Source organism: Dysidea avara, chromosome 1 (genome assembly GCF_963678975.1).
Source record: "Dysidea avara chromosome 1, odDysAvar1.4, whole genome shotgun sequence".
NCBI classification, from domain to species: domain Eukaryota; kingdom Metazoa; phylum Porifera; class Demospongiae; order Dictyoceratida; family Dysideidae; genus Dysidea; species Dysidea avara.
In genome coordinates this window covers 21,544,360-21,558,935 of record NC_089272.1, presented here as the reverse complement: position 1 = coordinate 21,558,935, position 14,576 = coordinate 21,544,360, and the positions used below count along the sequence as shown (strand labels likewise).

Sequence of the window (14,576 nt, the reverse complement as noted above, 5' to 3'; positions counted from 1 at the left end):
CTACACATAACTATATTAAACACAGCCAGTGATAATTATTTATGCTACCCAAGCTATTTGCTCCATTTAAAAACATGCAAATTACTTTTACATTGTATAGGATAAATCTGTACTCCCACACCACATCGTGTAGTTATGACACCAAGAGTTCATAATGTTAACAAACTTGATTTCACTTACCGGGTAGTCTATTCCTGTTGGCTCTTAAATTTGGTGTATATTTCATACTGTATACAATTGAGAAACATCAAGTCGGACAGTCCATATTAATGTATTGTGAACTGTGTCTTTGGTATAATACAAACTCTACTACATGCAATAATAATCACAGTATTGTGAAAACAAACCGGTAAGATCATGCAATATATGTATGCACATCACACAGCATTGTTTGGAAAGTATATAATGGCTATATAATTATAATGATTACTACTGACTGTACATACAGGTAACACAAAAGAATATGTAGCAAAGCGTATATTACACAGCCTTTAAAAATTGTATGCAGAAGTTTTATTCACAGTTTTTAATAGCATACTCATCAACTACCAGATTAAGTTGAACTGGTAATGGCTGAGATGAATTACTGAAAGCTGAAACAGTTATCTCAGTTCCACTAACATGCATGACCACGTGAATATCTCTGGATGTGTCACTGGCATGGCTGGGCAGGAGGACAACAATAATTCCTATTAGGTAGCTACCAGGATCATCAACGTAATCTACTCTAGTGTGGCCAGAGCCATAAATTTTTACCATACATTGATTTTCCATAGTTGAAACTGGTAGAAAACTATGTTTAAATGTTTCTGATACTTCCACACTTTGATTAATCTCAACAAATTTCTTAAACCTGTTTTTGCAGAAAGCCTTTTCATTTACTATTTCTTTTTTCTCTTCTTTGTGAAAATTTGGCACATATTTATCCCATGTCTCAATTCCAATGGTTTGACGCATTTTACGGGAGTTGATGAGATCACTTTGAGAAAGTATGATGGCACCTTTAAGCACGGAAAGCCAAGGCGAAGAGCTTCTCTTGACCACTCTACTAGAGAAGTGTTTCTCAAGTTTATTGAACAACAAGTTACTCTCTGCAAAACCACCGACCAACAGTATTTGGTCAACGGGCTGACACTCTGGCTTAGCTAACACTAAATCTATAACTGTTGTAAGTTTAGCTACTACTGGTGAATAAAGGCTTTCCATTGTAGCATAAGTGAGAACAAGAGCATTTTCATCATCATCCCATTCTACATCATGTCGTGTATAAACTTCAACCATATCTTGAATACTTTTTCTGCTCAGTGCTTCAATATTTTTGCATAAAACTGATGGGAGGTTAACAGTAAATACATCTTGTGGACTTTTAGGATCAACTTTGCATTTTGAGATTTCAAATTCATCAAGTAATAGCTTGGTCCACTGTCGGGGGTATCTGGTTTTAATGTCCAACAGATTTTCTTGTGTAAGTTGAAACATTCTTTGTAGCATTTTTTCAAACTCATCATTGACAGCAAACCCGCCATAGGGTCCACCATGTGCTTGATGTATTTCATCGATTGAAATGGAATTATCTTTTTTCTTGGTTAATCTATGAGCAGCCATGTCAACAGTGCCCCCACCACAGTCAACCAACAAATAACAACTAATATCATCTTCAGTGCGATCATTGGTTGATTCAGATCTGTTGATATTACAAATCTCATTCAGACAGAACATTGCTGCTGCTTCTGGCTCCAAAGTAAGTTTTAATGTATCTTTGGTCATTTTAAGACCAGCCTACACAAACAAGTAAGCATAACAAACATTGTTTTTACATTACAACTTACAAGCATCCAACAAAATATCTAAATCACTCACTTACAGTTGAATGTAGTGTGTATTTTAACAAACTCAAAAATGAGTAATTAAAGTATACACAATCATTATGTCATTGTACTGTATGTGCTTTAGGCAGCCTATCACATAGTAAAACATATTAGGGATCATATATAGGTTGAGTTTTTCCTACCAAGAAATATCCACAAAAAACCAGCCCACACTACCTTTAAGGCATCTGGGCCGCAGTATTGGTTGGCTATAATCAAGCCCACAAAATGACCCAGATTATTTTGTACGAAAGTGTTAAAACAATTCACTTAACTAGAAATGTAAATAAGGAATAGGGATTATAAAACTGAAATTGTATTTCAAGTGGTTACGACTCAATATGCATACAGTGCATAAGTGTCTTCTAAAGTGTGTACAAGTTTGATTCTTTCCACTATGTAAGTTTGCTGCATTGTTGTACTTGTTGCACCATGGCAAAAATCAAACCTGTTCAGTGTCTGAAACTATTCTAAACAATTTATCCCTAGGTGTAATATAATACATGTATCTCCAATAGTACACTAGTATTTTTAACCAGGTGCGTGCCCATAGCCAGCCAAAGGCCGACTGTGGGTGCGCGCCTGGTTTACTAAAATTGTTTTCGTAAAAGTGTGTGTGTGTGTGCGTGTGTGTGTGTGTACCTATCTACATATCTACCTATGTATCTATGTTTGTCCGTATGCACCCACGTGAGCAAAATCATAAATGGTAAAAGCAGCTTTTACGTGTAAGAAGTAAAAGCAGCTTTTACGTGTAAGAAGTAAAAGCTAAATGAAGTCTGCATTAACTTACGCACTGGTAAACTTTGCTCTGAGGTGGATTCTTTTCAGTGGTCTGAAATATGGGTGTGGCGACTCTCATCATACTTTGTGAATTACCTTCCCTTCGGATTTTACAGGCATTTAACAATTGAGAAACAACAGTGCAGGCCTTGTAGACTACCAAGAATAGCCTATCCCTTCATTTGGGAAAGGGGGCATATCCCCAATGTACTTGAATGAAAATGAAGAGCAGCTTTGAGGTTTTGTCGAGAGAATTTGTGGGAAAAAATACTACAGTCAAACTATAAAATAGTTTAGAAGATACTTCTGTGTGTAATATGTTGTTAAAAGTGGTTTGTTTAACAAGCGCTTCCTTAGCAGTGCATAGCAACATCATTGAAGAATTACGAAAATTTCATGAATTACGAAATCTGAGAACCAATAAATTAATTATACATTATTGCATAACATATTAAAACAGTAATACATAGTTGGATGAGTTAGCTAGCTACATGGTGCCTGGTTTTTAGAAGTAGCACAACATCAACTTAAAAATGAAGTAGGGATTATGCAATAAAAAGTAGGGAAATAAGAGATGAATAATGGTATTACAGCATAGCTTGGTGGGAAAGTCTCTATTTTGGCACATTAGCTATAACAATTTTTTTGTTCAATGCCAAAGTAGGGACTTCCCTATGCTGTAATAACTCTCTTGTTTCACTACTTTTCATTGCATAGATCCCTACTTCATTTTAAAATTAAGATTAAAAAAAAACTAGTTTGGTTGTAGCACAGCTAGCTACAGTGAAACTTGTGACTGTTCTATTAGAATATCACATATGACTGTTGTATTAGAGTGATTGTTGTATCAGAGTATCTTGAGTCAGCCAAGGGGTGTGCAGCTAGCTCAACCAATAAAGGGGTAAGGTCATCTTGCTTACTGTTAAGTAAATAGCTAGATTGTTAAGAGGTGTGGTCTCCATACTCTATCGCTATTAGTACACCTAGATCTTTTATTTGATGGGTGTGGTTGCAAAGCTATTGCAAATGGGATCTCCCAATTGTGAAGTTGCATATATACCTCTTGTAGTAGCATGGGACTGAAACGCTTCTGAAATCCAGCTCTGAAATAATTCTGTGGCGTCTAAATAAATTATGCTGCTGAAAGAAAGTGTTGATATGGAAAATTAATGCCTTGATATGGTTTCGTTGGATGAAAGACAAGCAGCCTGATTGAAGATAAAAGACAAGGTGCAGAGGGCCTACACCCAAAAAGCATATTCCACTGGTGAGTTTGTTACTGTGGCGTAAAATGGTGGCTGTGCATTGCTTTGTTTGGCCTCTAGCCTTGCGACTGTGGTCAGGCAGGCGTGAGGCAGTGAGACTAAAATTTGAGTTTCGACGATTTAAAAAAATTTTATATCCGGCTACGTACCTGTAAGTGTTTTGTTATAAGTAATGCTGCATTACAATATTATATGGACTGGTACTATTCCATAAAGGTGATTTTAGTCACACAAGATGTCTCTGGATGATTTTCAAAGGCGGAAGTTTGGATGGTGCGCAAAATTTTTGGGGCGATCCCTATGCCTTACCAAACAGTAAAATAGAACATACATATAATGTACTTCCACAAATATTAGTTAGCTACTGGCAAAGTGGCCATTTTTAAATTAGCTCAGTTTCACAAAGTAACAATTAGTTAAATACTACATGCAAGCATGCAGTGTTATGCTGTACTTCTACATCAACTATCATACAGTACAGTAGTACTGTATATTATGGATCATGGGTAGGGCTGTACCGATTCCACTTTTTACCAATACTTCAAGTACCAAGTCCTTGGAAGTAGTAATGATACTAAGTACCTTAGCTACTTCATCACTGTGCACAAATATTTATAATGTATACCATAAGTCAAGTCATCCATATAATATAGTGTAGTTCATGGTACTCTTGTACAAGTTTTAACACAATAATGGGATAATTCATTGTAATTAGTGCATGATTGACCCTCTCACCACCACAACCGATATGGCGGTTTCAATTATAAACGCCCATAGCATCACATTCTAAACACTCTGTAACTTCAGTCGAGCGTTTTAGTATCCCCTGCACTTATCCTGTAGTGGACACGCCCTTAAGTGAATGAGAACAGGGATAACCGGTCTCTCGAGCACTATTGCATGGTTAGATGATGCAATTGTGTACTTTTGGAATGTCGATAACAAGCATTGTAGACGATTCTTCGATGTGATAATGGCACTACTAATAAAGAGAAACAGTAAGGAGAGGGATTATATAGGTTGAAGTGAAATGGACACTTCACTTTCGAGTCAGTAATTGATACCTGGGGTGTGCATGCAGACACAATTAACTCTGGCGCCATCCTTTTGATACAGCATGCGTTGGTCCAGTCATAATGATATTACAAAAAAGTAAACATTTTAAGTTTGATTAGGGATCATAGACAAAAAGTAGGGAAACAGGGAGGTCACCTACACTGAGTGGACATTTAATCCCCTATATTCAGTCATGGGTATAGAGATTAATGTCCACTAGTATATCTGCCGACCTCCTTGTTTCCCTTCTTTCTTCTATGATCCCCAATCAAACTTTAAAAGTTTTTTATATTGCTGGTCTCCACTGTTTTACTTTAAGATTAATCGCTCAGTATATCCTTGATGTCAGTAATGCAGAAGGGGGCATCACTCCTGGCCAATGTGGCTCAACTGGATCCCACCAAAAACTAGACACAACTCGCTTTAAATTCCTTCACTCAGTAGACTCGAATATCCTCAAATGTACATAGTCTAAATGCTTCCAATCTTCCGAAGTCTTCACAAAACAACTCACCAATGTGTGCACCAAAATATTAGAACAAGTCTCTTGTCATCTGTGGTCACGTGGTAACATCCAATGAGCCCCCATCATCGCTGGGACATTGAGAAGCTGTGAGGTACGCTATCAGCTTGATGTGACATCTGTTATAGCTTGCTTGATTTTTAATTTGTGAGCTTTTACCAACTGTCTTGCTGCTTGTCGGACGTTTGACCGAACAAGCCTCCAAATAGTCAGTCAAAACATGATTTTGCTTGGAAAATGGCCAATGGCCGACTGTTATTTCTGGCACTGGTATATAAGTTGGTGATGTTTCAAATTGCACTACTATGTTTAGGCACCTCTGTTGTCTGGTTAAGTAAAATCCAAGGGAAAAGAGAATGGAACGGTATTGTGAATGACTAAAGGAAAAATTTATCATATTAATTTATCTTACACCAAAATTCTTCTTTGTATGCAGCATTGTGGAGTCTTGCTGCTAAAGCAACCAAAACATCCTAATAGAGCAGTGACTCTGCATTAAAACAGTCTTAAGTATTTGTCAGCAAGCCAGTTGATTTATGTACAACAATTACTTCATAGTATTAAACTTCAAGAGCTAGACAATAAGTCTCATAGTAATGTGTGATCCTAGTGTCTGTTTTTAGATGTCACGTTTTAGTTAGCCCACTTCCTCATGCAATTAAACTTCATTAATATGGAGCTCTGTAGGGCTAAATTTTGCAAATCAACAATTAGCTAATAGCTACATGCATAGCATGTAGCATTATACTGCATCACTTATGTAATAGTTGTATCACAAGGGCACGTGATACAACTGATATGTACCATGCCAATGCAGGCTAAGAGCCTGCGGGTGACTAATCAGCCAAACCAATACGAGACCAACCACTGAATTCATTATATAGACCAACTTGTGAAATTCGATTATGGGACAGCAACAACTAACGTTGTGACTACGTTTGTTAACATAAACGGGCAAATCCTACGGATATCACGGAAACACTCAATTTAGCGATTTTACAAGTGTTTCAAAGTTGCTACATCACTTAAACACTGTTTACACAGTTTTCTAAACATCTAGAGGGGTAAGCTTCGCTGTAGAGTGGTTACCTCGTGATATATGAAAAGTAGGCGTGGTACATAATCAAACACGCGGACAAGTGCTTGTAAATTACCCATGACACTAGTTCTCACCTTGAACTTTCGTTTGTCAACTCATAGGGTGGTGAGGGAGTCGAATCGTCTCCGTCTGAGTGCTGTAGGATGGAAATCGGCCTCATGGTTTTCATCACGTGAGCAATAATAAACTCCAACAATCGAATGCTGCCAGGATTCTTATAAAAACAAAGTAACGTTATCTCACCAGATATCAAGGCCATGGTTTAACTAAAATAAACCATGACCAGCCATGGTTTAACTAAAATAAACCATGGCCAGCCATGGTTTAAGTTAAATGTACCATGGCAAGCCAGGGTTTATGAGATATGTACCCTGAAATTTTCTTTTGAAGTTAGGTGGTTTCACGGTACATACAAAGTCATGTCATCCTCGGAGCTCAAAGAAAATATTCATCCTTTGAGCACATTGCCTAAGAATTATTGTTACATTGTATAATTGGTGACTGACAAGTAGGAACTACCACCAAGCTAACTTTGGGGCACACATCATTAATATGATCAGCAATGGAAAACGGCCAAAAAGTGACTGAACTCCAAAGTCTCACAAAGTGGAGATACGTGGAATCATAAGGTTATAAAAACATGACCAAAGAATGCAAGCTCTTCAGTACTGCCAATGGTGTATACGGACAAAAATTCAAGTACACTTTTTATTTGATAAGCACTAAGCCTACCACACACTGTAACGTGTAAAGAAGGAGCTAAACAACAGATTCACATGAAATTTCACAGCATAAAACATGTGCCTATACTGACTCCATCTTTATGTCAGGATTGGAAATACATACAGTAGTTGTCCTAGACAGAGACAAAAAAGAATAGACTACTAGTACTGTATTCCAGTGTGGAATATTGGGACCATTTAATAGGCTAGTGGTCTGTTCTTGCCTCAGACTTGGCATGTAGTATAAGTTTAGGTGGTATTGCTACATGTTTTTGGCTGTGATATTAATTAGGTTATAATTTACACGAGTGGTGAGGAAAGGAAATACCCTAGAATCCCCTTAGTTATTGAACTGATAACAGCTATATATTTCTTAGAAAAACCCATACTAGTGCTGCCTAAATGGCCATGTACACATCTAACAATGGTGTGTGTATTGAAATACTTTTTACCTTCTCTGCTGCTTCTCTCATTATCTGCTTGGCAGCTGGAGACCATATTGCTGGGACTGTTAATATCCACTGTATTTTTCTGTTGGGGTGCTCAACCTGTTCATTGATATTTTTTAATACCAAATCCTTTAAATGTTCCAGTGTTATGGCAATAACTGTAATGGCTGGTAACTCCCTTCCATTCTCAGCTTTGATTTTCATGTCACGTGTCAAATTCTAAGAAACACGGATATTATCAGTAGAAGCATATGCATGTATCTAGATATTTACATAAAGTATATATACTATTATATAGATATTATGGGTATTCTGTACGTATCCATGTATGGAGTTAACAATTAGAAGACATCCATTCATACTATGGACTATGAAAATACCATGAAGGTAATAGTTTATAATAGCTATACTAACTGCTTTGCAAAGAAGTTAGTGCTTCTTTTGTAAGCAGGTGTAACAATGGACCAGGGTACCATAAGTATGTAGTGCTCCAAATCATATACACCTTGTGGATTTTGATATATTTGCATAAAAAAGAAGTGGAATTGAGCAATAAATTACTGTTATGCATGTGAAAAAGGGTGGAATGTATATCATGTGCTTTAAGTATGATTTGGCAGTACCTACACAAGTACTTTATACTATACAGGGAAACTATGACACAAAAATGATTCATACCAAAAATTCCAAGAGAAAACAATGACCCTATTGCATACCCTTGACTGTATACAGCCACAGTTTTTAACAGATGCGCACTGCACCATAGCTCTCTTTAGCAAACATTAAAATTTGGGACTTAATAGAGCAGTTGAACGGTACTGCCCAAACACAACATAGCGAGCGCTAATTGTGCGTGATTAAAAACTCACTTGAAAAAGGGGTGTGGCAGCCATTTCGTTCATGAGTCTTCATCCTTCCAGTTGAGGGAAGAAGACTTGCAAACAAAATGGCTGCCACGCTCCCTTTTCGAGCGAGTTTTTAATCGTACGCAATTGTTGCTCGCAAAGTTTCATTTGGGCAGTATTGTAACTGTAGGAAGCATCTCATTGCTACAATACACAAAATCGCAGTGCTGATTTTGCTGCTACAATAAATGGATGAACAATCAAACCAACACAGTATAGCAATTGTCTACTAACTTTCAAAGGATTATACTATAGCTAGTGCAGTATCTGGATTGTAATAAGATGTACTGTACATTTTCTAACAGGATACATTATAGAGTATTTCAATAAATGCTAGGTATTTTAATATATGGATAAAAGAAATAAAATGTACTGAAACAAGGGAAGTTGCAAGATATATTAGGGATTAAATGTCCACTAGTATATCTTCTGGTATAGATGGCCTTCCTTGTTTCAGTACTTTTTATTTCTTTGATCCTTAATCAAAACCTCTTAAGTTTTATTTATTTACTTTTTTGTAACATGATTATGACTGGTGAACTTGCCCATGTTGTATTAGAAGTAAAAATAGTGCCAGGCTTATTGTTTCGTCTGAGCGTGTGCCACAACTATTAATTACTGAAATAGTGAAATGGCCATTACGCTTTGCTTTCAGTTACCATTACACAGTGATACAAATGAAGAACACTATAGGAAGGACCTCTGTAATCAATCCAGTCACAATGAAAAATTAGGTAATTCCCATTACAAACATAGGGAAGCCATCACTTGGTGCTTCTGCAAATCAACACCTTGCACTGCCAGCAAAGATAAATGGGACACAAAGGACACAGGCAAGTTCATGAAGCATGCATCATACACACTGTGGTATGCCAAAAGGCACCTGTTGGGCGTCGAACAGTGAAAAAATCAAGATGTTATCAAGTTATGCTTGTCTGAAGGTGGCAATCAGTCACATCTCAGATCATGTATTCAGTTATTGTTGGAAGGGTTGGGGTTGCTCTGAAGTCATTTTAGGTACTGCAACAAATACAGCCAAGCTGTTATGAAGGAAAAGTGAAGCTGTTTTGGGGTAATATTTTTCATTGGGCAAGAAGTCCAAGCCTCCATGATCCACAGTTAGGACAACTCTTGCTCTAGTTATATTTCACAGAATAAATGCATTGGTTTTATTGTGATTAGCTAAAAACTAGTTGTCTAAAACAATCTAAAATCTATCCTTAGAGCTATAGTACTAGAATTTCAAAATTTTCTTGTTTCTTGAGATCCCCTCATTTTCTTCATTCCTTAGCTATGTAATTGCAGCATTGAATATCACTAAAATCCCTTCAAAAAGTTCTAGAACTACCAGTGAAGATATTATGAAGCTGGTTTCTGGTCAAATGTGTTTGAAAAATGGAACTTTGCACTATCATCAAAACTAATAATGAGTTAACGCTGTCACGCAACACTGAAAATATGAATGCTAATATTAAAAAAAACATAACTAGTACAGTATAAGCTCTATAAGCTGTTCCCCAAGGAAATCATTAACGTTCTGAGTTTGAATTTGGTGGTAACTCTGACTAAAATTTGTAAAAATTCAATGCTAGAACATGGATGCTACTGAGCTGGTAGTATAAGTTCTATAAGCTCTCTGAAGGAAATTTTGAAAAATTGACCTTTTGAGAATGATTTTGGTGGCAATTTTGGCTGAAACTAAGTTGAAGTTTTATTGAATGTTCAAATATTACCAAACTACAAAACAGAATTAGCATAAGGTCTAGACTATACTAAATCAAAAGCATTGTATAATAGATATTGCTGGCATGTGGTGTGGCAGTGGATAATTTTTCATCTCCTCTAGTCACATTAACTAGGGTGTGGATAGAGTCATGCAGTAAGAACAGGTGTTGTAACTGACAAACAGTGTTTTATAATTATGCTGGCTACAGAGTCGAGGTGTGTCTAAGTGTAGCACACCTTGTAGCCATGGTATATGTGTTGTATTCATATGAACAAATAATTTTAAAAAGTAGCCAGTATATATGGGAAATGAACAGGCTGTATTAAACTTCTGTATGCTTTGAGATAGTTTCTTTAAAACATGAAGTAAGTTTCTGAAATTTACTGGGCTTTACAGGAATTAAATAACTACACATTTAGTTGGTCTTGTAACAAGGCTAACAAGAATAGTTTAGTTGAGTGAGCTGGAACATGTCCAGGAGCAGATTTAGGGAGGGAAGGGTAGCCAGCGCTACCCTCCATCCCCTTCAGAAATTTTTTCATAGTGTTTCTCATTGAACATAGCTAAACAGCTTAGACATACAATGTAACTCAAACATTTTTGATGCAGTTTATCACTGTGTATAATAAACCTGTCCCTAGCAAATTGCTACCTGTATAGGTATAGCACAAGGGGGACTAGGTGGATTAGAATCCTTTTGCATTTAGAGATTGAGATACTCTAATAAAACAGTCAAGAGCAGAGGAAGTTCATCAACAGTAAACTTCCGATGACTGAGGAAGAGGGGTGTATACAAGTGCAATACACTGAAGTGAGCCATGGTTCATATACTGTATACCATATGTCTAAATTAACCCGCACCACACAACATACTAACAACCCATATGCATACCAACTAACTAACTTAAAATTAATTCACCATAGTTTGGCATGGTAGACATGCTAGTAGTCTTCCTCTCCGTACGTCAGCTTACTCAAAATGGCAGTGACAATTGATTGTGGGACTTAGTAATCTCCATATATCTCCAGGACTTGTCCATTCATATCAACAAACGTAGGAGCAATGTTACCTGCTGCCACTAATCATCGAGTACACGTATAAAATGAATCTGGTGGTTGGACTCTTACTGATTGATTGCCTAGTGTAGCAAAGGCTATTAGCCTGAACCAGCTTTGGCGATTAATTGTACTGGCACCCATAGCGGGCTAATAGCCTGAAGATATACTAGTGGACATAATAGTTATAATCCCTAATTCAGTCTTAGCAGGGATTAAATGTTCACTAGCATATCTTCAGATGTAGGCGACCTCCCTTGTTTCACTACTTTTTATTTCTATGATACATAATCAAACTTGCTTGTTTACTTTTTTGTAACATTACGTACCTTAATATGACTGGTGAACCCACACATAATGTTTTCATCTGAACTTGCACTCTGACTATTTTTGCTTAGGCTGGTGGTAAACACCTCATGCAAGTACTACCTTCTGTGGTCATTCTCCTAATGTTGATAACTATCAATTAGGCCATACCAAATAAATCTTATGTTTCTCAGATTATTTTACCCTCAAGGGTTACCCGGCAGGTCGAAAAAAAAAAAAGAATGGCACATGTATATTAAAATACATACGTAGATTTATAATAATACTGTATATTGACTCCCAGCAGAACATATATAGCTACAATAAATTATATGGTCAGTGTGCATCTTATCTTTTGTATGTATATATGCCATGTTTGTGTTGTAGGCTCAACCAGAATATGTACATACGGAGCAAGTAGCTGCCACACTAGCTATACCTGGATCAGCAAAACCTACTGTGACTACAAAGCTGAAGAGACAAACTTTATACATACCACTGATATATCCCCTTCTCACTATTAGATATCAATTTATATGTTTAAATTCCATTTACATGTATGTTTAGCATGTCGGATTATTAAAGCTGAGTAGCCACTGTAAGCTATATTCCCATTACCTGACTGAGCTGACTCTTTCTTCTTGAAATTCCGGAGCGACTTTTCTAACCAGCGACCCAAATGTCTCTTCGCAGGAGCACTTCACTATTGTTCTGTTTTAATGATGACTACACCTCATTTCAAAACAATACTCAACGATTCGTGAAGCCGTTGCAGGAACCGTTGTGTCAGTTTCATCTATGGTTTCATCTGCCATGTGAGTTCACGTGGTTTTTTATTTTTTTTTACAAAAGTGAAATTGTTGACCCGCCGCATCCGAGAAACATAAAATTAATTTGTGATGGCCTTACTGAAATATTGAAGTGGCCATTACGCTTCGTTTTCAGCCATGTTCAGCGTGTTACAAATGAAGAACCTTAGGAGAAGCACTTCTGCAATCAATCCAGTCAAAATGGAAAACTCGGATGATTCCATCAAATGTAGCTAGGGAAGCCATCACACGGCACTACCATGAAATGACACCTTGTGTTGTCAGCAAATATAAATGGGACGCAAAGGAAGACACAAGTATGTCCATGAAACATGCATTGTTCATACTACAATATGCTAAAAGGCACAAGTCAAGCTGAAGCAACATCAAACAATGAAAAAAATCAAGCCTGTAGCCTTATGAAGGAATCAGTCAGTCAGGCAGTAAGTAGAAAATTTTAGCAACTATATAAACATTTCAGATTGTACTGCTGGAATTTTGGACTAGGTATACTGAACCAATACTGCCATTGTGGCATGAAGTTACTGTGAGGCTGGTTTTAGGGTCATATATTAAGCCAGAAAAGCCAAAACCTTCATGATCCCTAATATACAGTACTATCATACTGTATGATACATATAGACGGTTATTAGACACAACCAAGTTTTGCAAAATAGTTTCAAGAAATTAGGTACATGCCCATGGTGGCCTATACTGGTTGGCTACGGGGATGTCTACAGTAGGTTGGAGAAAACATTTAGTAATTTAACCCTAAATTATAGGCTTTTATAACTATTGTGTACCACCTACCTCATGCACATTTAGTAACTTTCCGGATGTGATAAGTGTAGAGCAACTCACCCCAGTGAGAAGACTTGCAAGCAAGATTCTTGGACAGAAAATCTTCCTTTTCTTGTGACAAGTGATAGCTAGATACGTATACCTCGGATTCCAGACAAGATTTGGAAAGAGCACTAGCAGCGAATGGCAATTTAAATGAGCTATAGCAAAATCAGAAGAAATTTAGATGTGTCATTTTACATGAAAATCACTTTCCTGTTCTATGGCAAATTGAAGGTGAATTGATATTTTGAAAAAAGATGCTCCGGGAGGTTCCGACCTCTTGATCCCCAATAAAAGCATTGTGAATTGCCTCTGCAGGTTAATTTACAGTATTTTTGTGATTATAAGTACAATGATGTCCATGAGAGAAACCATGTTATTGATGAAAACAACATGAGAAAAATTACATAAGTTAGGTGAGGTGAATCCTCGGACACACACACTACCACAGATGGGGCAGTATTACCCACAAGTGGATGTGGCAAGTTTTTGTAGTCATATCAGTGCTTTCGGAATCTGATTGCAAAAAAATTGCTGACTGGCTATATATAGACTAGTAACCAAAACTCTACATAATTAGTAATCCTTATAGACTCTCCTTCAATAGGGAACTAAGACATCATAGTAAACTAAAATTAATTACCCAAGCACTTCCAAGTCAGTAGCTATACCATACGCATAGATATTACGTACGGGTACGTAGTATATACTATCTATGGCTATACGTACCTCATCATAAAGACACATCTTGAAGCGAACAAACAAATAGTATTGGTCCACTTTGCCTTTGTTACGAAGCCCAGTTTTACTGTAATAGTTCTTCAGAGCTTTGTCTCCAAACGCTTCAAATTTACCCTCATCGTCCAATAACAAGTACGTTGGGGCTTTAACCGGTATATGATTCGTTAACCAGTTTGAGTACACATGAGGAGCGGACGGGTTTACGCTTGTAGAAACTGCTATTCCACACCCAGATGTGCCAAAATCGATTGCAATATAGTGAGTGTAGTCGTGAGTCAAATCACTGGACTGGACATCCATATCAGCGGTTAAGTTCACCATAGATAGTATATTCTCCGGATACGGAGAATATACTATCTATGAGTTCACTGAGTGTCGCTCGACCCCGCCCAACTTAATTAACTGCCACAAAGACGGGTATATCA

The 14,576-nt window shown here is 37.1% G+C and overlaps 1 protein-coding gene across 1 annotated transcript; it reads right to left on the bottom strand.

Moving 5' to 3' along the window:
* Window positions 1-314: 314 nt before the first annotated feature.
* LOC136259015 (heat shock 70 kDa protein 12B-like) lies at window positions 315-14,482 on the bottom strand. Its single transcript, XM_066052421.1, has 3 exons — window positions 14,140-14,482; window positions 7,769-7,984; window positions 315-1,779 (listed from the first exon to the last, which is right to left on the bottom strand). The coding sequence occupies exons 1-3, from the start codon at window positions 14,470-14,472 to the stop codon at window positions 514-516; spliced, it is 1,815 nt and encodes a 604-aa protein (XP_065908493.1). The 5' UTR covers window positions 14,473-14,482; the 3' UTR covers window positions 315-513.
* Window positions 14,483-14,576: the final 94 nt, after the last annotated feature.